The 24823-nt window shown below is 35.3% G+C and overlaps 1 protein-coding gene across 1 annotated transcript; it reads right to left on the bottom strand.

Moving 5' to 3' along the window:
* Positions 1 to 23501, bottom strand: LOC106640566 (protein FAM151A). The gene is made up of 5 exons (XM_023392746.2): positions 23267 to 23501; positions 4858 to 4977; positions 3558 to 3778; positions 3075 to 3214; positions 1 to 1084 (listed from the first exon to the last, which is right to left on the bottom strand). Exons 1-5 carry the CDS (start codon positions 23316 to 23318, stop codon positions 688 to 690), a joined length of 930 nt encoding a protein of 309 aa, XP_023248514.2. The 5' UTR covers positions 23319 to 23501; the 3' UTR covers positions 1 to 687.
* Between the last annotated feature and the right edge of the window lie 1322 nt (positions 23502 to 24823).

Raw genomic sequence — 24823 nt, 5'->3', positions numbered from 1 at the left:
TTTTTTATGCTTTCTTTTATATCTTTTTATTGATTAACTTAGACAATCAAATTCACAAAAGCAATTGACACTTTACATCATAATTTATTAAAGACTTTTTTTTTCGTACCTGATGCAAGAAAGAGAACGAACTTGGGCTAATACAAGAGACATAATGCAAATAGGAATATCCAATAGGTGTGTTTAATTTACAAATCGGGTTGAACCCACATAATTGTATATCCATATCTATTATCCAACTAAAAATATAGATGTACACTTTGATAGCTGTGTAACAATGGAGTTAAACCCAGTTCTCAAATTGAACACAACTAATACTGTACTAACATGTGGTGTACTCATCTGTTAATCTTAAACTTCGTCTCAATATACGGTTTCGAGCTTTGATTCCCACAGGGAATGAAATAATTATACTTTTAACCACACAAACAAAAGCTATTTTTAAGTCACGCGGATCAAGACCAGCAGCTAAATAACTGTGATTCATCCATACATTTGACAAAAATACTAAAAAAATCCACATTGCTTTGTGCAAATATTCGAAACGAACGCTTCGTTCACATTTTTTTTTCTTTTTCACTTGAATCATAATTTTTCGTTCCTCGATTTTTCCTACTTCCTTTTCTTGCATTCTTTTGCTCTTACTTTCATTTTTAAAATTCACTTGCAATCTGACAAGCCCGGAATTCACAAAAACCTAGAGCTGAAGAAGGTGGTGATCATTGCTGCCAACAGAATGATTAACGAGTTTTTGGCAGCAGGCGCTGAGTTAGAAAGGTCAAGCTTTTGGTAAAGAGTGGCTGGCACGTCGAGGTAGACCTTGTCAAGTCCGATATTTTTGATCACTTTGGAAAGAAGAGTGGCATTTACCACATCTCCCTCTAACGACCAGATGGTTAGGGTGTGCATGGCGGTGTTGTTCAGCAGTCGCTTGAAGCCATCTTTGTCGTTAGCAGCGAAGATTGCACGCACGGGGTAAGTTATCGACTGGTTGGTGTTCTTTCGACTGGTTACCAGTTTCAACATTTCATTTATCTGCTCAGATGTGTAGTTAGCTGTCGTATTCGCCGAGAGATGTGTCACACTGCAAAAAAAGTTCGTTAGTTAGTTTTTTTCATACATTAGTCTAATAGCATTTTTTTGTATTTATTTATGGAACTTGATTCTATACGTAGTCGAGGTTTTGAAACTGAATGTTTAGAGTTTGCGATAAACCGTATTTTGAAAGTCTGAAAAAAAATTTTTTTAAATTTTTTACGAAGACTCAGTTTCTTGGTGACTTCACTTTTAATCTTTAGGACAAACTTGTGCATTATTATTATTGTCAGTACTCAAATACCCTCAGTATTTTAAAAGTAATTTTCTTTTATGGAAAATTTATAAGGAAAATTTTACGAGAAAATTTGCCAGCAAAGAAATCTATGAGGAAAGTTTGGTCAAAATTTTACATTTTTTAAGCAAAAATAACTTATACAATGTTAAAAATTTTCTATTTTGCAGTACTTTTTCCTGCACTTATTAAATTGTAGGATTACTAAAAAAATTTCTTTGACCTAATAAAGTCTAAAAAACGTATTCAATAGGTCTGACTCTTCTTATTGTAAGTATTAGTTTTCTAGTGAATTAAAAGTCATCATTATGGTTGTAATTTACTTGTAACTCATATGATTATAAACATATTTTTTATGATTCAAAATAAAATATTTGAAGTATTTGAAATAAACCAAAGATGTAATTGAAAATAAAATTTAAAATTTAAATTATTACACAGAATTAACATCAGCATTCATTTTTGATTCTGAAAATCCGAGAAAAATAAATTTTTATTCCATGATATTTGAAAGTCTACAATAAAAACATTAAAAAATTCTTATAAGATTTGGCACAAAAAATGAGTAAAAATATAATTTTTTTATTTATTATACAATAAAAATAAGTAAACAAATAAGATAACAATATAGTTCATGATATTATTACCCTTAGCTAATGACTGATTTAATTCTCTTATTTTTATTTTATTAGTTTCAATTTCTTGGTAACACTTTAGCTTCAAATTTTTTTTTAAGAACTGTAACGAAATACTGAAAAGAAGTAATTACTATATTTATAACTGCGGTGATTAACGTAATTGGGCATTTTTTTATTATATTTTTTTAAAATTAGTTTAATGAAGTAAAAATGTAACTAATCATTATTAAAATATTTGTCTTATGTAACAGTAATAAAACTTTTAACAACCAAAGACTCTTATTTTTTAACATTAGTACACATACACATGTTTCTGTATTATACAGTGATTTTAGTGGAAACTGTTCACACTTTCTCCTACCGATCCCAAATATTTACTGATAGGCTTCCATTAAATAAGGGAAAATAAATTCGTTTATTCATCATTTGGGATATCCAAATAACATCGCAGAAACCCCCTCCGGCCTGCAATAGTTCCTGTCACCCTCACTTATTTTTTTGAGCGGGGGCACTAACCTTCCTATCGATCCACTACTAGATTTCTTTGCTATTTAATAGTTACTTATACTACTAACTGTCACATAAGAAATACTTTTGAAATGTAACTGTTTTATCTTCAATTTTAATTACTAAAATTTTCTCTCATATTTACTAATATATAGTGTCTCTAGCTCGCTGACCTTTTTTTCATTAATATTATTTATATTTGAATGCGGAATTCACAGTAAACGTATCTTTGCATACAAATTACCATTATTAATCATAATAATTACAATTGTGCGTTATTATAAAATCACATAAACTCTACGACCTCAAAAAGACTAAACTCCCTTTCACAACTTAAAAAAAAAATTTTAATAAGTATTCTTCAGTTAATTTATAAAATAGAATCATAATTAATTATATATTGCTCAAAAAATTTGAAATGTGGAGCTCCAAGTATAATGTACCACATAATGAAATTTATAAGATGACTTTTTTGTAGCCAACTTGGTCTAACTTCTTCATGCATATATAGGAGTATAATTATTACCGAATTATTGTTTAAAATTGTATATAGTCAAGTAAATCCAAACTTTGCAAACTAAAAGATTAACTGAACATACTTGGTAGTCCAGCCAACCGACAAAACAGTCTTGGGTAGCTTGGCAGCTTCTGCGAGGAATGTAGCCGCGTCAAGTGGTGGAGCAGCATTCACTGGCCCTTTGAGGATGTCTCCGTTCAGCCACACTGGGATTTTATCTAGCTGTAAAGGAGGAAAAAAAGTTTTAGCTAGATTTCATCGAGTAGTTAGTTGAGAGCTTCTTTCAATATTTTTTTATTGCAATGCATAACAAATAATAGTTCTGTAGGTGTTGTCACCCGCTCCTAATCTACAATATATTTTGATAACTTTCTGCAAACAAATTCAGAAAACTGAATAAGATCTTTGATAAAAAACTTTCAGACTACGCCCAAACTGTCCGTTTTACAATCTCTAAATCCAAACCTTTTGATGATGTAAAGAGTTAGATTTAAAGTGTACTAATATCTTCTTAAGTCAAGGATGACGGAAGGTCTATAAAAGAATATTGACAAAATATACTAACGTCAGCTGTGGTCTGAAGGATTTTAATACTATGCTGCAAGGCTTCAATACTTTTAAAGTCAAGTTTTACGCCCTTCTTTTTGTTGGCCAGGACGTCTTTAAGAAACTGTTGTAAGCTCAGGTCACTTGTATTAGCTGGTGGATGTCCCATTATTGGAAGCGTGTTGTTGCTGTTACCCATGGTTCCCATGATTACATCGGCTTCAATCATGTGGGTCGAATCTTAAACAAGAATAACACAAATAACAAAACACATAAGTCATCTGTAGTATTGATCAACAATGGCTAAACATCAAGTGTGCACATCTGGTTATGCAGAAGGGGTTTTGCCCATTTTTTATAAGCTATGAAAAAGAGTGATGCACCATATGTCTGTTTTTCATGATCAAAGAGATGAGAAGTTATTTGATGAATAAGTAATTTGTAAAGTAACAACTTTTTTAATAAACATATTGACTGAGCTTTAAATTAAAATTTGACTATTATTCAGAAACAAATGACATTCAATGGTGTGAATTAGACAATGGATTTGAGCATGTCAGTGACAAATGTTTGGAAATACTATATTAAACGAATCGATTAATATAGTAGTATATCCCTGTGCACTGATAAAAAAGTGTTGGATTAGGCTCGAAGGATGACGCGAAAACACGGCAAGAACTTGTAATTCTTTTTCTTTTACATTTGTTCATCTCAAAAATTTCATTAAAAAACCGCAGTTTTTCTTTGTCTTACTTAAAAAATACTATATATGATTTTCTTTTTGTTTCAGTTTTGCATTTGTTATAAAATTTTTCTCAAGTCTTATGGAGCAGTTTTTGACAGTGTACGTATCAGAGATTTTACGTATAGCTACATGGCCATTGAAATTTCGAACAAGCTACGATTTCCGAAGGTCTTAAGCTTTGAGAAGAGCTGAGTTGAATTTGTATGAAGAGCCATGCTTTGTATACATGGCATTTGTAAGAACGTTTTTGTGCGTAGGTGCAAGTATCGGCTTCCGCGTACGTGCACTCACGGCCAACGATGGTATTATGACTACGTTCATAGGCACTGCCATAGACATGTAGTTGAGCATCATGATTTGAGTTTATGGACATATATTCATAATTGATTTTCTTACGATTATTTTTACTAGTGAAAAAAGAGAAATAGTAATTGAAATGAGAATGGTTTGTACAATTTTTTTTTTTTTTTTTTTTTATTCATGAAAAATGTTGCTAAAAAAGTAGAGGTTCTTCGCTACGTGATGAAAAGAATTTTTATTAATTAAAACTAAAAAGATAGTTTGAAATACATACTTGAGTTGAGAGCGTTCATCAGTGCAGTTTTGTTGTTAGTCCTGTGAGCCCAGCGTAGCATTGTTAAGTTGTTCTTAACTTCCGGAAAAAACTCTTGCACAGTAATTGACATGGTTGTATCTGTAACCAAACAAACATGAAATCGTTTAATTTTACTTTTATACCTTAAAAGAAAACAAATTAATTTATAATTTGTTGTAAGTTTTCCCGTATTAGCCGAAAAATTGTAGAATTATGAAATAATTCTTGATTGCACGCAACTAAAGTCTTCTAAAACGGTATTTGTTAAATTTACTATTTATTATTTCACGTTTTTATGTATACCTTCGTAAATTTGGAGTCACGCGCACATATCATATGTATACGAGATCAAACTTATCTTTATCAGATCCAACCCTTTTTTTAAATATGCTCTGTATTGTGTCTGGATGGCGTGAATTAGAGTAGGTTAACGCTCGAGTTTCACCAAAAGATAAATGTGTTCGTAGCAAGTTTCTTATGTATTTGAATACGTATGTACTATATACTTAGATAATCAAAGATTTTACTGGCACGTTGGTTCCGCATAAAGTTGGTTTGATAACGAAGGACAAAACATACATAAGACATAGGTGGACGATGTAATCCTTAGTGATAATTAATCGTTTGATTAGGAAATAAAGTATAGATCTTGATTTTTTACCATTGCCAAATTTGATGAACATTTTGAAAGCAATAATAAAAAAAATGTAAGTTACAAAATTTATAACATGAGAGCAAGGTTCCTTCTTTTGTTTTAGGAAATTGTTGAATAGATCTAAAATATTCAGGACGTGACTTTTGAAAATCGTTAGTTTTGCTTACAAAACAATATATCAAAATATTCTAACTGTATTTAACAGAAGGCGCCGTGTAGTGCGTGAGCGTATCCTATATTGAACAATCTACTGTTACACCAAATAATGTACTACTATCTAATGTTGCAGCCACTTTTACAAAAAATATAATCGACATGAACAAAGTTAAAAAATCTGTCAGAGGACAGGGCAAACATTTTAATTATTTGTTGTGGATATGGCCATGTTGTATGGCAATTGACGTTCACAAAGGAACTTTCTCCAATACAAGGTAACTTTGTATTGATTATCATCAGTTATCTTTGATATTAAGAAAACAGTGAATACCATAGATATCATAGTATTTTATTCTACAACATAGTGAGAAACATGACAACTTATGTTCGCATATAATAGTAGTAGTGTCTTACACAGTAAATTTATATGAATGGCTTAATAAATAGTTACAGAATGTCCTAGAATGGTTTTTTGCGTGCAATCGAAATGCTTCAATTTATAAACAAAGAAGTTTGGTTACTTGCGACTAATTTTGACGTTACTATAACAATGACGGTTACGAAGTTACCTTGCAACAATGACAACCAAAAAAAAAACAACTGCTAAGAGACTAAATGATCGTTAGAGTTGTGGTTTTCATTCTACAATTTGTTCAAGTATTTGAACTCTATACGGTTTACAAATTAAGTTCCTTTGACTATATATAACGTATTAGCACATAAATAGGTCAATAGAAATCACTGCGTAGGTATTGTAGAAAAACTTTTTTTTCCGCCCATATTCTTGATTGTCGTAGTCACCCCTAACATACCCCTTTTCTGAAAAAGTTAGCTCTTGACTGATCATTTGTGCTGCTCTGTATTTATGTTCCGTGGTTGTAAAAGGGTAAGTCTCAGTAGTATAAAAATAAGGCAGATAGTAAACGTCGTAAATAATCATAAAACCAAAACAGGTAAGTAACTTGAACCGTAAACGCTAACTAAAATTATATGAATGAAAGTAGATTTATAATCGCATGGTGCATCTTATAATTACAATGTAGAAATGCTCGGGGCACAGTCAGTTGTTCTCGTGCTTCGTAATTTGTAGATTGTAAAGTTAAACTCATGGTAAAATTTTTTTTACGATGCAACTTACTTGCATTATATATCTTTAAAGGTCGATCTTCCTCATTAGAATGGACCACTGGGTTGGCCGACACTAGTTGATGAACAAGCTTATTTTGAATACCTCTGTTTGTTGTCTTAAGAACTTGTGATTAGATGAGACCTAAGCTGTGAAGTCATGCATTGCTGGATGAACTGCATTTTTGCGTGCGCACGTGAACATATTTTTAAAATGGATCATATGCCTTATGAACAGCAGAAAAAATTTTTTTTCTAGCTTCCGCAAAAGAATTGTAAAGTCGCGTACCTTATGAGCCTACGGAAAAGCTTAGAACTTTTTTATGAGCTTTTTTCTCGTGTTTACGTGAGATGATTAAAGTAGACCGAGGGCCGGCTTCCTCTCACTCTTTCTGCAATAATTTAAGCAGGACTGCGTTGTAATACCAAAGATATTATACACGGAAATGTGACGCTGCGACACCATTTTAGAAAACTAATCTAATTAATTGGTTGCGTACTAGTGAAAAGTAATTTTTTAACTGTGTTTTACATAATTACTGTGACTGTTTTGATGGATTAAAACGGTTTTGTACGAATATTAATTTGCCTCGTGTCAGTATACCAGATGTCCTCAACAGTTAATTATGTAATGGCCGTACTCAGTCTATCTTTGTCACTAAATGTACTTTTGGACGTTCGTGTGAAACACGTGAATAAACAAAATTACTGATAAAATTAATATTTAGGGAAAAACTTTAATTTTATAAAATTCAACTTTCGTTTGTATGAACAAAAAAATCTTTGTTCGAAACGTTATGGTATGAAAGTACAGTATTAATAATTATTGGAAAAAAAGCATCAAAGACCTTACATCTTGGACGGAAATCTGATTACTAGTCTTGACAGCCATAAGTTTCAAAAGTCTAGTACATTCAATTTTTTTATTTGTTGAATGACGTAGATGCTATTAAATACAGATTGAAATTATTTGTAAAGGAAATATCAAGGTACGGAGGAAATGACTACACTTAAATTTGTAAGCCATAATAAAATTGTTAAAATCACAAAATTTCAAGTGTTTTTGTACTAAATCATGATATACCGCAGTATTTCAACATAATGATAAAAACTTATTTGTTAAAAGATGAACTAGAATAATCAAGACAGTATACCCTTGTACTGTATGGAAATAGACGAACATAAATAAACATATAGAAAGACCTTGACGACCCAGCCTCAATAGATATGCAGCAGCAATATTTCAATTTATTGATCGCTCAGGAATTTCGTTGAAGACAAAGTGAAAAATAAGAGTCAAAGTGGTTACGGCTGGTAGTTGTTCAATGGGACCCTTTGGAGGCCGGCAATCGTAGATTCACGATAAGCCTGTATTTATGTACGTATGTATCAAATACGAGGGCAAGGAAAGTTTTGTATACTTAAACTTCTTATGCATACAGTAGCTGGACAAAATCTTGTAGACTCTACTTTCAGCAGGTTTCCAGATAATTGTATACATAAATGTATGTAAATGTATAACATGTATAAATTGTGGTCCACAAAGAGGGGGATCGAAAATCGTTGTAAAGACATAAACGTAATGATACAGGAAAAAACAAAAACTTAATCGTCCCCTTTTCTGATTAATATTCACTTACAGTAAATGGCACATGTGCGCATGTTGTAAGTATGACTTTAATGTTTTAACTAGCTATCATAACTTTACAGCTCCCAAGTCTGTCTAACCTGACTGCCTTCGTACATGATAATATACTTTCATAACATGGATAATGGCATTCTAATGTATCTTAAAAAGCGTGTGCGTCTAACTATTTTATAGAATAGCCGAAGGAGAGTAATAGAAAAATACGCTACATTTCTCTCGATTAGTTCAGCTGGTTCCTATACTCTTTAGGGTGGACGATAATTATCGATAAATGGTACGCTTTGGTATTATGCTTTTGGGTTGATTGTGTGTTTTTCATCTAAATCATAGTAAATTTTATGATTTAATGACTTATAGGTATTATTATGTGTAAGGAGAAGGTTGATAACATTTTAATTCTGTGTAAATGATTTTCATTCTTAAAGTTATGAGCTTAAAAAATTAATATTAATATCGTTATCCAAACGCACTTTTCACTGCTTCAATAACAGGTAATGCAGAATAAAAGACTATCCTTTTATGATGCCAAATAGCTTGATTTTCGCGAAAGAAGAATGTACTGAATGACTTGACGATAAATTACGACAAAACTCACCCACTACCTCATGGTAACTGATTCACGCAATTAGATAACAATTCTGTTGTAGAAACAAATGATTGAAGAATTGTAGGTTATACAATTGTTGATTGATGTGTTTACGTATAATTTTTCACAGAGTAATTTACTAAGATTTTCACGCCCTTGTCATACAATGTTTTCCTTGATACTAAACTACTATAAGTTAGATATTTTAAGATTAGTCTACGGTCATCTAAATTCATACATTTATTATTGCTTGTTGGTTGGGTTTCATTCGAGTTTTAAAAAACATTTTAAACATCATTTAACACGAAAAAATTCTACAATACTTAATTTTCGCATTTAAAAAAAAATTTTTAATCGGAGATCTATTTACAATAAACACTTTGGAATTTTTTTCGGGCCTAACTTACTGCCCAAGCAATTGTCTTTATACAATTACGAATAAGTTCTTTAAAAAGTATTAATTCTTAAATATTTAGATAATACTTTAAAAAATTTTTAAAATTGATAATTTCTACAGTAAAGCAATCAATATTTCTGTACTTCATTATTCATTCTGAACGTTTCAAAGATTTTTCAGTAAGTTATTATTTGTTTGTAAAGAAAAGAAACAATTGAGATAACGAGTTTATAAAACTCTAATGTTTTTGTGACGTAATACTTAATGAATTTGACCAAACATTAATTTTATTCATTTTATTTTATTGGTTTGTGTTTAAATGAACGTTAAATTGAATGGACGAAATATTTTTTCAGTGACAAGTTGCTATTTGCTATGAACTTACTTAAATAATTGTTATTTGACTCAGCAAATACATTGTAATACATAGTATAGTCGAATAATTTACATGCTATCAGTAAAATTCATAAATAATTTGTAATCTTGAAAAACTTCAGAATGATAAACTGCAAATTATTTTAGTTTAACTATATTTTATTTTGCAACTTATTTCCATGAAAAAAGGTAACTATTTTTTTAATTTCAGAAAAAAGTACTGTCAATTAATGTAAAGTAATACAGTGTAAGCTCTCATCAGTAGCAAGTATTAGTATGGTTTCACTATTTAAGATTGTTGAAAAAAAATTAATTTGTTACTGATAGTAATATCGTTTGAATAAGTAGTAAGACATGATGTTGATTCTACTAAAAATTACTATTCACTTTAACATTATTTAATGAATGTAATATAATGTAATGAAAATATTCAGCAACAACTTTTAAAAAGAAATAATTGAAAACTATTTTCATTTGGATCCGAATTCATCCAACAGCATTATTTTAATCGAATACTCGGAAATTCCAAAGAAATGACATTGAGATAAAGGGATAAGCTATACGAGTGGTAGGAGAAAAAAAACAGAAGACTAAAAAGGAAGATACAAAAAGAACCGAGAGGTCGGAGAGAAGAATTATTTTTCCGCACACGTCATCTTACTCCGAAAAAATTTCTCCAGGCACATGGCTATACATCGCTTGAAAAAAAAACAGGGGGAGTGCGAGGGAGTGGTTGTGACGTATGCATTCACACGTAGAAAAGGAAAAATTTTCTCTAGCATCTTGGACTTAGCTCATAAATACTTGCCTCTTATTCTACATTTTTTTTCTCTCAGACTTCATACCAGAATTGTATAACGATAATTTTCGAAGTAGCATTTATGTTAGGCTGAAACCAAATTACCTTGTCGTGTAAAGCATGTGTATGCTGCGTTGAATATATATATATATAGAGTTTTTCTTGTTTAATGTATTATTAGTTTTTAGGTCTCAATCACAGTTGTAAAACGTTACAGTTAAAAAAAATTTCGCATAGTGATTCGATCAAACGCATGTGGATGTCTGTTATTGTAGTCTATGTGCATTTTCTTCTCTTCGAAAAGAAAAAGACTATAATTGAAGCGAGTCTGTATAGAAATGAAAACAACCGTGTGTTATTACAAAATATTATTTGTATAAATTCTCAACTGCAGAAACTCATTTCAGAAAGGAGAAGATAGGATGTATGCGTTGCTTACTAAAAAAAAAAAAAAAAAAAAAAAAAACTAAATTGTAGACCTTATTTTGACTCGAGATCTCGATTGCACGTGAGACTTTAAAATATTCCATGTGAGCTTTAAACAAGAAATCACTTGGCCAAGAACATTTTTTAAATGAATCCAACACGTGAATCAGAATTCATTACACCCTATTCATATGTACACCAGATAAAGTTAATAATTATTCAAATTTTTTGGATTACTTAACAAAATTATAATCGTTTTGATACAACACTCAAATTATTTTACACTTATGGAAGTTTATGTAATACTTTATAACGTAGTTAAATTTCTAAGCACATGACCAGTTGATGAATATAAAAAAAACTCATTTTTCAACTATACTATTGCTGACGTTTTCGTTATTCTGTATCGTAGTGTTGACATTATTTACAGTGAGCAGTAGAAGCTGTCATTACATCTTTCATTCATCTCGTATTGTAGCCGATTTTTCTGTGTCAGTAGGGCCCGTGAAGAATTCGGCTTCTGGGCCCTCCAAGTGACCAAATACATTCCATACCTATTGTCAATGAAGTTTTATGCTGATGGGTGAAATGTTCATAAGCCTAATATTCGTCTATCTGAGCACCTTCTCCCACTACCTTGTGGCTCGACTACTGCTGTTATAAGCCTCGTCCTCGTGACCATTGGTTCATGCACTGTGACCGAGAGCTATTTCCAGTTAACTGGTCAGGGACAGTACCTACGCCGCCCAGAGCCTGTCTACCTTCGCACCACCACTACAACTTCAATCCATACCTGCTGCACACGTGCTCCTCTCGTTGCTTAGTACAGTTGCAACTATACGCTCTTTCCCTCTGATGTTCTTCTTTTTCCCATCTCAAGTGCCACTCCCTCCTCCGTCTATCTCCGCCAGTAAGTTTCTTTTAGCCAAGATTTTTACTTCTACTCCAATGAGCGTGTAAGTATTGGTTTTAACCTGAAGGACGATAGTTGTTTTTTTCAAAGTCTTTTAAAAAGGGAGTATGTGCACAGATGCCTTTGACGTATTTTTTGTGTGCGAGTGTTAATTGATTTTTGATTCGTTAACTGGGTGAACTTGTTCTATAAGGACATTTGAATGAGAATTTGAGCCTTTTTTTGTTTCTTGTCCAAATGGAGTGTTGTACTATGGGTTTTTCGTTCCTGTACTTTTGCTTCTTTGTAGAGGAAGTTTTATGTCAATAAAGAAGTTGCGTTTTTCTTTAAATATATCTTTAGGGTAAAAATACATCATTTAAAAAAACACATGCATATATCTGTGTGTGTCTATAATCAGTCATTCTGAGGATCCCCTTAATAGATTTCCATCATCTACGACTTAGAATTTTTGCTTTTTATTTGAGTGGTGGCCTGAAAAGTTGTTAATCTTCACCTTTTTTTTTTTTTTTTTTTTTTTTTTTTTTAGTAACAATATACCTTAGAATCTCATTGCCAGATTACACTAATGCATAATTAAATTTTTTTTTAAATGAATAAATGTAGCCACTCAGAATTATAAATGTCGATGTAGTTTTGTATTAGTATAAAAATAGCTTTGTTTTTTTTATCTCAGGATTTTTTAGACGATTTTTTAATTTTCACAATACCAAACGCTAGAAAAATGAGTATCCGTTAATTACTGTTTGTATTTTTAGTCTACAATTTTCAAAAATGCCTTATCTTTATTCTACTAACTAACAAGATTTTTCCTGAAATAAAAATTATTTAATTGTACATGAAAGTTTTACTGTTAGTTATAGTTTTAAGGTTCACGTTAAATTCTGTGACTCATGGAGTTACGATGAAAAAAAAGTCTCAAAGGATCGCAGATCAATACCATTTTCTTCCCAAACAAAGTTAAAGGATCGCACACTTCCATGACTTGAACAGAAAACTATGAAACATCGTAAAACTCATTATCGTTCATCACGTATTGCATTATTTGATTTATACGTGAAGGGAATTTGAGAAAGAGAGATTCAGTGATTATATCGGATTTGATTCAATACTTGGTATTCTATTCAGCCATCGTTAATTTGATTTTTATCGTTTTTGATGATGTATTCATTTCTACTAGCACCACGTCAGACAACCAATCCGAAAACCTCTAACTTAAAAGCTCTACAAAAAAGCCATTTCCAGACACACTAGCCCTCCCAATTCAGCATTTTTATAGTTTCAGTTTCAAAATTTATCAGCGCATTTACCTAAATGATTTACCCACTACTCGTTGGTATTAATATTGACTTATTCTGTATAATAGTATATTTTATTCAAGTATAAATCCATTGTATTTGTGGATTTTCCCTCGCATATACAGCAATCGCTCACTTGACTGTGTACTTATATACTTCACAACGAAAATAGTCACTCAAAATAAGAACTTGTCATACTCCACTGCTCCCTATTTGTATACGGTGTACTATTATCACGAGAACTGCCCGTCACGAAATACATGTAGCAAGGGATGAGCTTGTATTTCGAAAAAAACTAGATTCTTAGTTTAGATATTGTAGTGGTTTGTTCTGTAGAAATAACCCAAAAACTAACCTTTGAAAAGACACACCCTTGGCAAGTAGGATTTTTCTTCGTTAACTAATTGCAAATCTACATTTCTTCGTCAAACTCACTCTCACGTGTGGCGTTTCTCTTTTTTAACACTGCTGGTGTGGTGTTCCTTCTCTCTTTATTAAATTTTCTCTTCTACTTTTTGTCTTTCACTCTCATATTTTCCTTATCCCTTTCTTTCTCTCTTACTCTAGAAAAGAAGAGAGTCAGAAATATACGGTGTCTCAGTAGCTTATAACTCTCTCGTTAGCTTCAATCGTTATCTTTAATTTTTTTACGGTACTCAAAAATAAAATTAATTACGATAAATTCTTTAAGTAAATTGAGTAAAAAGTCTGGCACGTATACTTATTAAACCGTTCACTACGATAAAGTATAATATTAAAAAAAAAAGCATTCAAACTGTCTATTGCGAGCAATTACTAATGTGACCTTAAAAATACTTACCAATTTAAAAAAGTAATAACAATGATCAACCTAGGCTGACGAAGAGAAACAACATGAGGAAAAACTTTGCATAACTCATGTACTTGTTTTTTTCCACAAAATAAGTTTTTCATGCAAGAACTTCGATTTTCCATTAAAAGAAGAAAATGAGCCCAACAAATTTTGAACGACCCTCAAACTTTTAAACAGTGGCACAATTCCAGAGCTTGTTGCAAAGGTCTATTGTTCATTTAAAGGAAATAATGTGTCCACTAATAGCACAATCCAAGCAAATTACAGCAGTCAAATGTCCAAAAAGTCCCATCCTGTTATATGAATGGCGAATAAAGCCGACCTGACGATTCACGCGATGCGTAATTTTTTTTGTCGTCATTGGCAATCACGTATTTGTTTGCCGAAAAAAACGAGAGTTTGCAAGTAACGAGGGAAAAATCAGAGAGCACGCAAAAAAAACGTCTGATTCGTAGTGCAAAGACTGTACGACCGGTGGGGGAAGAGATCGTGTGAATGTGGGGACACAGATGCACGAATGCGTGGGAAGACGTGCACAGGTACATATGCAAGATGGATGGAGACATTGGACTCGCCGCTGTTTTATAAGAGAGGCAGAAGCCTTCATTCGCGACAGGGTGGGGCGAGAGCTGTGCAATGTACGATCGATCGGCCTCTCAGCCGTGTCCATTCGCTGGCAGGCACACACGTGCACAAGGCTTTTACAAATACCCAAGCAGAGATTTGCGAATTCCTCTATGCTGCTGGAGTAGTAGGTTATTGAGGCTAATTCTTTCTCTTTTCCTCGTAAGTGTAATATAATTATGATGCGCATTTTCCAGTTTTTCTCTGTATTGGCACACCGGTAGAGATAGTTTTCTCTGCAGTATCTCAGTTTTCTTTGTTTTCCATTTGTCTTTCGTTGACATATATTTCAGATTTTTCGTTACGGTAACTTGTTATCACAGTCACTGAGTTCTTATTCTCTTAGGTCAGTTTTTATTTCAATTGCTTCTAAATATTTTTTTCACCTCTAAGTTTCTATCCCTGTGTCTCAGTCTCGATGCGATTTGCCCAAAATCCATGTCTTCAAGTCAGTCCTGTTCGTAGCATCTGTTTAAAAATTGTATACGTCTACCGTAGTGCCAACGTATCTAGTAAAAGTGTGTTTTTTTTTTTTAATTTAATTGACTTTTACTTTTCTTTTCAACTAATAAGTATGAACTGTTTGTCTCGCTGTATTTGTTTTCTCTTTTCTTTTACGGTCTTTCCGTGTCCGTATCTCTAGACAGAGTCACGATGTTTCGTGAATAGATGTCTTTTTAGTATTTTCACTATCGTTTCTATATTTTCACGTTTATGTGTATCTTATGATATATCTATGAATAATCAACTTTAAAATTTTTAAATCTGTTTTCATATTTTTTCTTCGTACAGTGGCCTCTACCCATAAATTTCACCTATTTCGTTGGATTTACTATGTCTTTGTATTATTCTTTATATCTTTTCCTGGTTCTTTTTATATACTTGCATATTTGTGCACCTCAATAACTCTGATTTTAGATTTCTACAATGACCACATTTCTCACTTATTTGGCCAGCCATTCAGTAAAAAAACTTCTTTAAGAGTTAGAAGGTCTACATGATACGAAAAAAATGAGGAATATGAAATTAATTTTCTTTATTTATCAAGGGACTGTGGAGGGTTATTTAGGCCAAGGGGTGCTGCGTAGAGTGGAATCAGAGGGTATGGTATATACGCCACCGAAATTCCATATATAATGTAGATAGATCCAAGCTGATAAATACTACGAACTCGCACACAAAAAATCTTTAGGTGGAAATAAACATCGGAAATAATGGACACACTATACATGAAAACATAAGGGAAATGAGGAAAAGAATCCAACGATACTACAATCAGGCGGAGAAATAAGAGGCAGATAAGACATTGTGGATCAGTAAGACAAGTCAATACGTGATTAGTATACGAAAAAAATCACGAAATAATCAATGGTCATTTCGCAGATCACATCTTAGAATATATTATACTCGTTGGATATAAATCCAAACAAAAAAAATTCAAGATAAAAAGTTCATTAAGGGAATTTGCTATCAACCACGGAAACAAAAAAAAAATATTATACCATACAACGCGTAGTTTAAGAAACTATGGTTGAAGTGTATGAAAAAAAAAAAAAATCATTAAATCATATAATTGACAAACCACACTTTATTCATCATTAGATTCGTAAGCTTTTTAAATACCACGCGTTATAAGAAAACATGCAAACCTTCGTAAAACTCACGAGACCAGAAAACAAAGAAGTAAACCCCCCTCGTACGATTCGTGGAAAAAAGACCACGTTCATTGTCGAAAGAACACCGAGTGATCGTCATCAGGAGCACAAAAGTCACTTTCTCAAAATGAAGTGACAAACAGGAGAGAGACCGGCCTTGCACCCAACGCGAAGAACACGTGCGCTACGCATCTCTCTATGTATAGAGTCAAAGAAAAAAAAAAAAAAAAATAGACAGGCGTGTCCTATAGGCTCCCTCGAGCGCGCCGACATCGAGGATAACGCCACATGGCCTAGGTATATTCTCGCGTTTTTCTGTTAATACACCCGTACACCGATGATCCTCCGTACGAGCGTTACCATTGTCATACCCACACTCGCGCGCGATCCGCTTACACGAGCGAGCGAGATCGCGCAGAAGAGAAGCACAGCATCCCTGCGGCAGTAGGGTCGTCACGGGGGGAGGGGAAAATAAAAGAGAGCTCTCCCAAGGTCACAGAGGCGCACGTTACAGCCCGCGTGACCGAGTGCGGGATAATCGATCCGCGCGCCGACATCGATTCACCCACCCGGCTGGGTAGGCGCGCATATCCTTTGCATCCACCCCCCTCTATCAAGCTGCCTCTCTGCGCGAGGCGGTCCGTCTCGGAAAAAGGAAGCTGGGTTTTCCGAAGGCTTCGAGCTACACTGTGTACGTGCAGGTTATATCCGTCTTTCTCTCGGCTGCTTTTGGTGGTATGTTTGATTTTTTTTTTTTTTTATAACTCTGATGCTAGGTATATGTGACGGACGCGTGCGCGCGCGCCCCGGCCGGGCATCGATCGCGAGCTAGCTTTACCACGAGATTTTGACGCGGCCGCGGTGGTGCCGTTATGTAGGTTGCCGTGTGTTTTGTTTGCTAAGGCCTGGAGATTTTCGTTCCTTTTGTTTGGGGTTGTGTATATTTCGTTCTTCTGGTCATTTTTTTGTCACCTGGAAGCAAGAGGAGGATGGTTGGGGAGAGAGGGTAAGTGACATATGGGTTTACGGCTTGGAGGAGAAATTTTGGTGTCAAAACAAAAACAATTTGCTTCTTGTGGTATGAGAGGGTCAAGAATAGCTTTGACATTTTCCAGCGGGCTAGTTCAAATATCCCCGTATGTACCAACTCCTTCCTTTTGGGTTACATCGTTACGCAATCATACTACAAAAAATACACATGAGATTTTTTTTAATACATAAATTCATTTGCACCAATAGATTTATCACATATTCCTGTGACTGATGGTATTTTTAGAAATTTCGTAATTTCAAAGTTTTTAATACTGAAAAATATAGTTGGATCGTTCATGCCTGAGAACCAGGTCAAGATTGTAAATGCAGTTTTGGGCTTTCTATTCAAAAAATCAGGTAAAAGATGCCTCGGTGACCCTGAAATTATTTTTTTTGTGGTTCAGAAACTTTATAACTAATTTTAATTTTTTCGGACACAAATAGTTTTTGTCGATCTCCTCAATTTGATACTGATGGCATATTTTGCCTTCTGTTTCCTTAAATGGCAGGCACAAAACTTGAGATTATTGTTCTACGCAGTAGTGAAGGTACTCAACTGACTACTTATTAATTGTTCCACAGGAGAAAATTACAGAAAAAAAAAAAAAAAAAAAAAATGAAATCTAAAATCTTTGACACATGTCCCCAGGAATATAAAAAGATTTTTTAACCTGTAATTAATCCATGGCCTGTATTGGTAAAGGGTGAAAAACGTCGTCAGAGAAAATAATTCCTCTTCCAAAACAATACTACTGCTGATGCATGTTTAATTACATTCGGTCATGTATACGTGTGGTACAGTATAACCGTGGAAGGGTCATGAATCATGATTACAATTGTACGCTTTATTTCAATGAACTACTCATCGGCCAAGGGAAATTCGCTAATTACAGCTAATAATAACAGTTGTGTCATTTGGTCTTGGTCGTTTTCACGGCATTGATCTGACATATTCCACGAAATAGCTAGTTGTTAAATAGATTCTCAAAAAGTTACATACAGTCATCGCGACTAAGTAATTTTAGAGACACCAGCTTTCATTACCCATGAAAGTAAAATATCGCCATTGCAGCGGTTAGCCCACCGTAATAGAGACGTAAATGTAAAAACCCACAAATCCAATAAATGCAGAGTCGCGAGCCACTTTCGGCGCTGCTGCTCTCCACAAGTGACCCACGAGAGCTCTTATTGAAATGAATTTTTTCGCCCCCGAGGCTGCGCCCACGTGTATCCGTAAGCTCTCGATGCTCAACGCGGACAATTGCCAATCTCGAGCTTCTCCGGGCCAAAACCACGCCTACGAGCACGAAAATGCAAAAGCATATACTACGATGGCCCCACTCGCCCCTCTTATTTTCACGTTTGCCCTTTTTCCTTTCGTATATACACGGGAACCGAAAACCCCGACGACGACTGCTATTTGCGCTGGAGTTTGTGTAACATTCGAGCTAATTGGGAACCCTGTCGGGGCCGTGCACACCGATCGATAGTGTACTTTGATTCGGAAAGTTTTTCCATTAAAGTTTCAGCTCGTCATTTTTCGATTTACCTTCTCCTATACGACAAGCAAAAAATGAATACTGTTCTTCATTCACCGGAGACACATATCTCTACCGGAGATCGGAGGTGTACTTAGTTATGCAATAAAAGTATGCGCAAGTTTAACGACCCAGGAACTATTACCGCGAGAGCGATGCTTTATTTTCCCTTTTTTTATCCTCCCTGTCTTTCTTTTCTCGCGATGAGACGACAATTAGATGGATTACCGGCGATCATTGCACGCTGGATGACTCACGGGAAGTTTTGTACGTCTTTTATTCGAATCTGGCGGATTTTGATATCACTGGACTATAGATACGCGTGGCGGATTAATTTTTCGTTTAACCGGTGATTGAAGGCTGATTAAAAAACGCGCTGATATAAGCCCGAGAGGTACGCGGACCGTGTGTTTGTTGATTGCAGGGCTTTTCAGGGGTATGTAATTTTCTTTATCGTGTGTACATAACACGTGGCCGTAACATGCGCGTTAGTCGGACAGAGGCTCGTTTATTATCGCCGTTGCTTCACAATGGGCCCTGGAATACCTCGGGTGATAACGTAATCCAAGTTTTTTTATTGTGCTTGTTTCTTTCGTCGTGGTCTTGCGTATATTTTTTTTTTTTAATTTTTCGAGGTAATCTTACGCGTCGTTGGTTTGATTGCGGGAAAATCTTGAGGTGACCTTTATCTTTCTCCCGTCGACCATCGAAATCTTACAGTCAAGCGTGAAAATATATCGTTTTGAGTCTCGAGGTTTGCTTTTCGTAATGATTGATCGATTCGAACGACGACGCGTTGTGTGCGCAGGTGTGACGAGTGACAAAAAAAATTGTAGATTTTTACATGCCGATCGCGATAGGAGTCGTTACATGTATAACTAGTGGCATGGAAAAAAAGTTCAAATATTTTTTCGTTTGCGCACGAAACAAATGTTAAGTATGTTTTTCCGTCTAATTTTTTTTTTTTTTTTTTTGTACTTTTAAATTACGTCGAGATAATGTCGGTGGTGCCGCAAAGTAGTTTCCTTGGCTCGAATTTTTTGCTGATATTGTTCGAAATGTCGCTTTGGTGATACCTGCAATGTAAACGATGCAGAACAAAATTTATCCTTTTAGGCGTTGATATCATTTTTGCGCGCACGAACGCGACGATGGAATGTTTCAAGCTTGAATAGCTTATTTCGTGGTTTTTTCGTGCATTTTTCGGAAAAGTTCGAATTATGGAGTTCCCTTGCAGATGGAAAAAAAAAACATTTGACCTCATTACCAAACAGCAGAACTATGTTTCGAAGTAATAACAATGATCGATTATTCTCGCCGATAAGCAGAGTTCCAGTCGAACGAAAAAAAAATATGCCACGTCAATCCCTATCGATCTCGAAACCATGTGTGCTCGACGGCCTCTAAAAATGGGGAAAAACAGAAATGTTAATAATAACCGATCGACAACCACTCGCTACGCTGTTGTTTTTTTTTTTTTTTTTTTTTAATTACTTACTCCAACCGAGTCACGATCCCCCGGTATAGCGGGTAGGCATAGATATAAATTTATACGCGTAAAGGCACAACTGTCCAAACAAAGCGCGTAAGTATTGCGCGACTTTGGAGCTTATCGCAAAACTGGCCATACGTGCGTATGCATACACGAGCAAAGGGGGTTATATCCCGTGACTTGTATTGTCAAAGTTGCGAGATATACAACTATACCTTGCCTGTAATACGTGCCAAGCGATACCACTCACCCAAGCTTTGAGGACGCGATAGTACACTAAAGGCTTGTATGATCGTCACCGGCGTCGACGCATTATTATTATCATTATTGTTTACACACGCACGTGGCTTTATTCATTGTTCGGCCTCTAAGCGGGCCCTTGGCAGTGTGCTCGTAGGTGCCCCGCGCCAAATTAAATATTTCCTTCCTCGCGACGCGTAGCGTGTTATACGTATACCTTGCGTTGTATTTTTTGCGTCGCTGGTGTAATAGGAATTTCAATTGGAATGATATTTTTTTCTGAGACAATTTTTACGCACGCATGCGAGGATTCTCGAGTTTTTCCACGCCACTGTACTGCAAGAAAAAAAATAAAAAAACTTTGTGGGGATACGGTGTGAGTGTTTTTTTTTTTATTTTCCGTAATACCAATTGTCTCTCGCTTGCGCGTCAAGGAAAGAAAATTCGTTCTGTTTTTTTCATTTCGAACGATACGATTTCGAAGGCAAAGTTCCTCAACTGAAGCGGCTTTTGTGGGTTGAGGTGTGCGTTTTTTTGCGAATTTTTTTTTTTTTCATCGCCCATGCGCTTGGTTCCGCTTCTTTGAACCTCCGATTAAGGCCAGAGAGATTTTTTTTGTATTTCACTCGATTCTTATGAATTTGAAAGCGCAACGTTTCGTTTTGCCACGGTAATTTTTCTGTTTGAGATAAAATGTTCACGTGGGCATTATCGTCAAAGTAAAATTAAAAGCTTACGTGTAGCATGGCTTATCGCCAATTTGTTAAAATAATTTACAAGTCCAGTAGATAACTAAAGCGATTGAATATAAGATACATATTTCAAACGAAAAAAAAATCCACGTATCAAGTAATAATGTTTTTTTCGAAAAATTTACATCGAATAGACAATTTGTTTTAGGACTAATAGGTCTCTACTTTTTAATTTTACCTAAATAGTGACCGTCTCCCTCTCAGATGACTGTATACATTCCAAAGTATGTTTTGATGAAGCGAAATTCGTGAAACTAGTTTTAACGACAAATGGATGAATAAATAAACAAGAATATTAAATATCTTGCGTACGGCATTTTACTTCATCCACTACGCGGCAAGTCAGAACTCAGGATCCCATCTCCCTGGTCATCCGAGAGCCACACGTAACCCATATTCCCACACCCACACAAATACGAAGAAACGTTTCAAGAAAGCCCGAAAACCCATACACCATCCCCTCAACAACGACCCGTCTGTCTCCTCGAGTTACCCTCTCATCACCCGCTGACATCTTCCCCCCACTCTGGCAGCCCGCACGAACCCCAACCCTCGATATATACACAAGTATTCTCGAGAAGCGATCGCTGAAAAAAAATTTACTACGCCCCTGAAAGTTTTACATTTTACAGCCTCTAACCGACCGACCTCCCCACGCGAATGTATATTTACAGCCACAGGATCGTCTTGTTTCCCGAAACGTGTCTCCGTAAAAGCTCGCAAGACCCCCTTGTATTATATTTACGAGCCTCCTCTGTGGGGGCACTTCTTTCCCCCCTTCCCATAACGAGTCGTCGTCGCACGGTGATCGTTGCATTTTTTTTCGTTACAAATTTTCCTGCTCGACCATACGTTTTCCTCCCCTCCCCTACGAAAATCGCTCGCCACGGCACATCTGCTTAATATTGAGACGATCATTTCGTTGTTGCGCGGCGATCAATAGCCCTATATTTGGCGAGAAAACTGAAAGTAACGCGCGCCGGTGGGTCATGTCTTGGTATCCGGTTACGTGTGAATACTTGGGGTTTTTTTTCCGTGTACACGTAAAAATTGAAAGTTAAAACCGAATGTTGTTTTTAAACCCACGTGTACACATACGTGTGCTCGATCATGCGAGATTTATCGAAAAGCAATGGCAAATGGCACATAGGCTGTACAGTTTTCCCCTCGTGTGTTTCGGTATATAATACTTCGTGCGCCCGTATGCGCGCGCGCGCGCTTTTATCATTGACGAGCCGTAAATGGGACTTCTATCTTGCTCCTCCTCTGCAGCTCCCTGCCTCCGATTACATAAGCGGCTGCAGCAGTACCGGGTTCATCAATGTTGTCTGGCCTTTTTTTTTCTTTTCCACGCTCCATCGGCCAAGTGCGCTGTTTATGCTGCGATTTTTTTCTTTTTGCTGATAGGTATTTGCAGAGTTTTGGGGAAACGCGGGTTTGCTGGTCACGGGAAATTTGGAGTTTTTTATCGAGGTTCGAGCGATATCGGGGCTGCCGTATCTCGTCGATTAAAATTGTACGACAATAGTTGAGCTGCCGGAAAAATTTTAAACGCTACGTGGACAGTGATTGGGATGGTAAATGTGTTGGTATAGTGACTGTAAAGTCATGAAAAGACACTTTGACCGGCATATTCCGGCAAAAATGGCAATGTCACAAAAAGTACCTTCCCGAAAAATCAGGTCTTGGCTCTAATAAAACGTACTTAAAAAAAAAAAAAAAAAAAAAAAAAAATCAATTTGCAACGTACCTGACCGAGATTTTAATTTTCACACGAGTAGTTTTGTGTGAAGAAACAAAAAGATAAAAAAAGGTAAAAATAAAAGTAGTGAACGAATAACTTACGGCACAGGGCCAGCAGGATGAGAGGGCTGATAACGGCAACGGTGAGCGCCATGTCTTCCGGCTGGTGTGTATATATGTATGTACGTCTAAGTACCCCAACGACAAGCAACGACCGTTAATTCAAACGTGTTCGAAAGTATACGCCTATACCTAGCAGAGCTGTAACTGAGAGTATATACCGCCGCTGCTGTGCAGCCAAAACGATCTGTTGGACTCGAGAGACTACGAGCGACTGACTTCGTCCTGTCTGTTCTTATGGAATGTGCGTGGTATACATGTATATACAAACGAGGCGGTATGTTATACGCTGGCTGTGCTAGGCTGTAGCAGAGAAGGAGGGAGGCAGAGAGAGAGAGAGGGTTCAAATTCCAGCCTTCCAGCGCATGTATACTTATCCTCTCGCTCTCCAGCGCACCCCTGATTGGGCGCCCGTGCCACTGATGATGTGTACATTGGAGGTGGGGCACGGTTACGAGATGGTGTGAATTTTGAGCTTTGAGCTTTTTGAAGGACAGAAAAATAGTGCGGTTTTGGAACACTTTTGGAATCTGCTCGATTGACATGTGTATTTGGGCAACTATAAGGGGGTACTGTCCTTGGAATATCCCCCACAGGTGATTGTTGAAATTTTATAAAAACATTTGGTGCACGTTTGAACGAAAATTGCTATTACTACGATAAAAATAGTTTTGATAAATATGAGGAAATCCACAAAAAATATCCCATTTTTGTCCTCCATTTCAATAATAAATTTTGTTTGAGGTATACCCGTGAAACCGGGCTCGTTTTAATCCTAATATTGTGTACTATGAGCAAAAAAATTTTGAACACGGCTTTCAGTGGAGATGACACCCTTTTTCTGTGATTTAAAATTTTTATAGTTAAAATTATATATGTGCATATGATACGCATGGTTATAATAATAGCACGTAAGTCACGAAAAAAAGGGTGTCACCTTACTAAACCTTGTGTTTAAAATTTTTTTGTCATAGCATATGGCATTACGAGTAAAATAAGCTCTGTTTTGAGGGTATGTCAAAACAAATTGTTTTTTAACAAAACGGAGTATTTTTTGTGGATTTTTTCATTTACTTTTCAAAGTTTTTTGTTTATCAGTAATTTTGTAGTGATAAAAATATTTTATCATTTACATGTAGGCTTCTTTATCGAATGAATAATCATGCTAGTGTTTTACAATGACAAAGCATTTTTTAATATACCTTCAGCATTTTCTGCTTAATGAAAGTCACAATCTATTGTTTTATAATTATAACAAATGAAAAAAAAAAAAAAAAAATTCTATTCAATTAATGAAAAACTTAGAAATAACTTTTTTGTAGAGCTACCTATCTTACGTTTAAACATAAAAGTTTAACAAGCTTAGAATTTCTGTGAAAGTAAATAATTTATTGAATTATTTTTTTATACCTTGGCTACTTTGAGGGTTGGGTATGCCCTCGGTAGGAAAAAAAGGGTTCGCACCTGGTGTACATACAACCAGGACAAGCACAAAGAGTCCCTCGAGCCCTGATTTGCAGGTCCCTCGGGCACCACCAC

Source organism: Copidosoma floridanum, unplaced genomic scaffold (assembly GCF_036245765.1).
Source record: "Copidosoma floridanum isolate Cflo_tuat_1 unplaced genomic scaffold, Cflo_Japanese_pri ptg000001l, whole genome shotgun sequence".
Taxonomy (NCBI): domain Eukaryota; kingdom Metazoa; phylum Arthropoda; class Insecta; order Hymenoptera; family Encyrtidae; genus Copidosoma; species Copidosoma floridanum.
This window is presented reverse-complemented; position numbering and strand designations above follow the sequence as displayed.

Excerpts from the sequence above, each read along its gene's own strand:
- LOC106640566 (XM_023392746.2), bottom strand. The coding sequence starts at position 23,318 with ATGGCGCTCACCGTTGCCGTTATCAGCCCTCTCATCCTGCTGGCCCTG. Across the intron at positions 4,978-23,266 it reads CATCCTGCTGGCCCTGTGCC|ATACAACCATGTCAATTACT; the intron begins GTAAGTTATTCG and ends GTTTGGTTACAG. Across the intron at positions 1,085-3,074 it reads TCGGTTGGCTGGACTACCAA|TGTGACACATCTCTCGGCGA; the intron begins GTATGTTCAGTT and ends CTTTTTTTGCAG.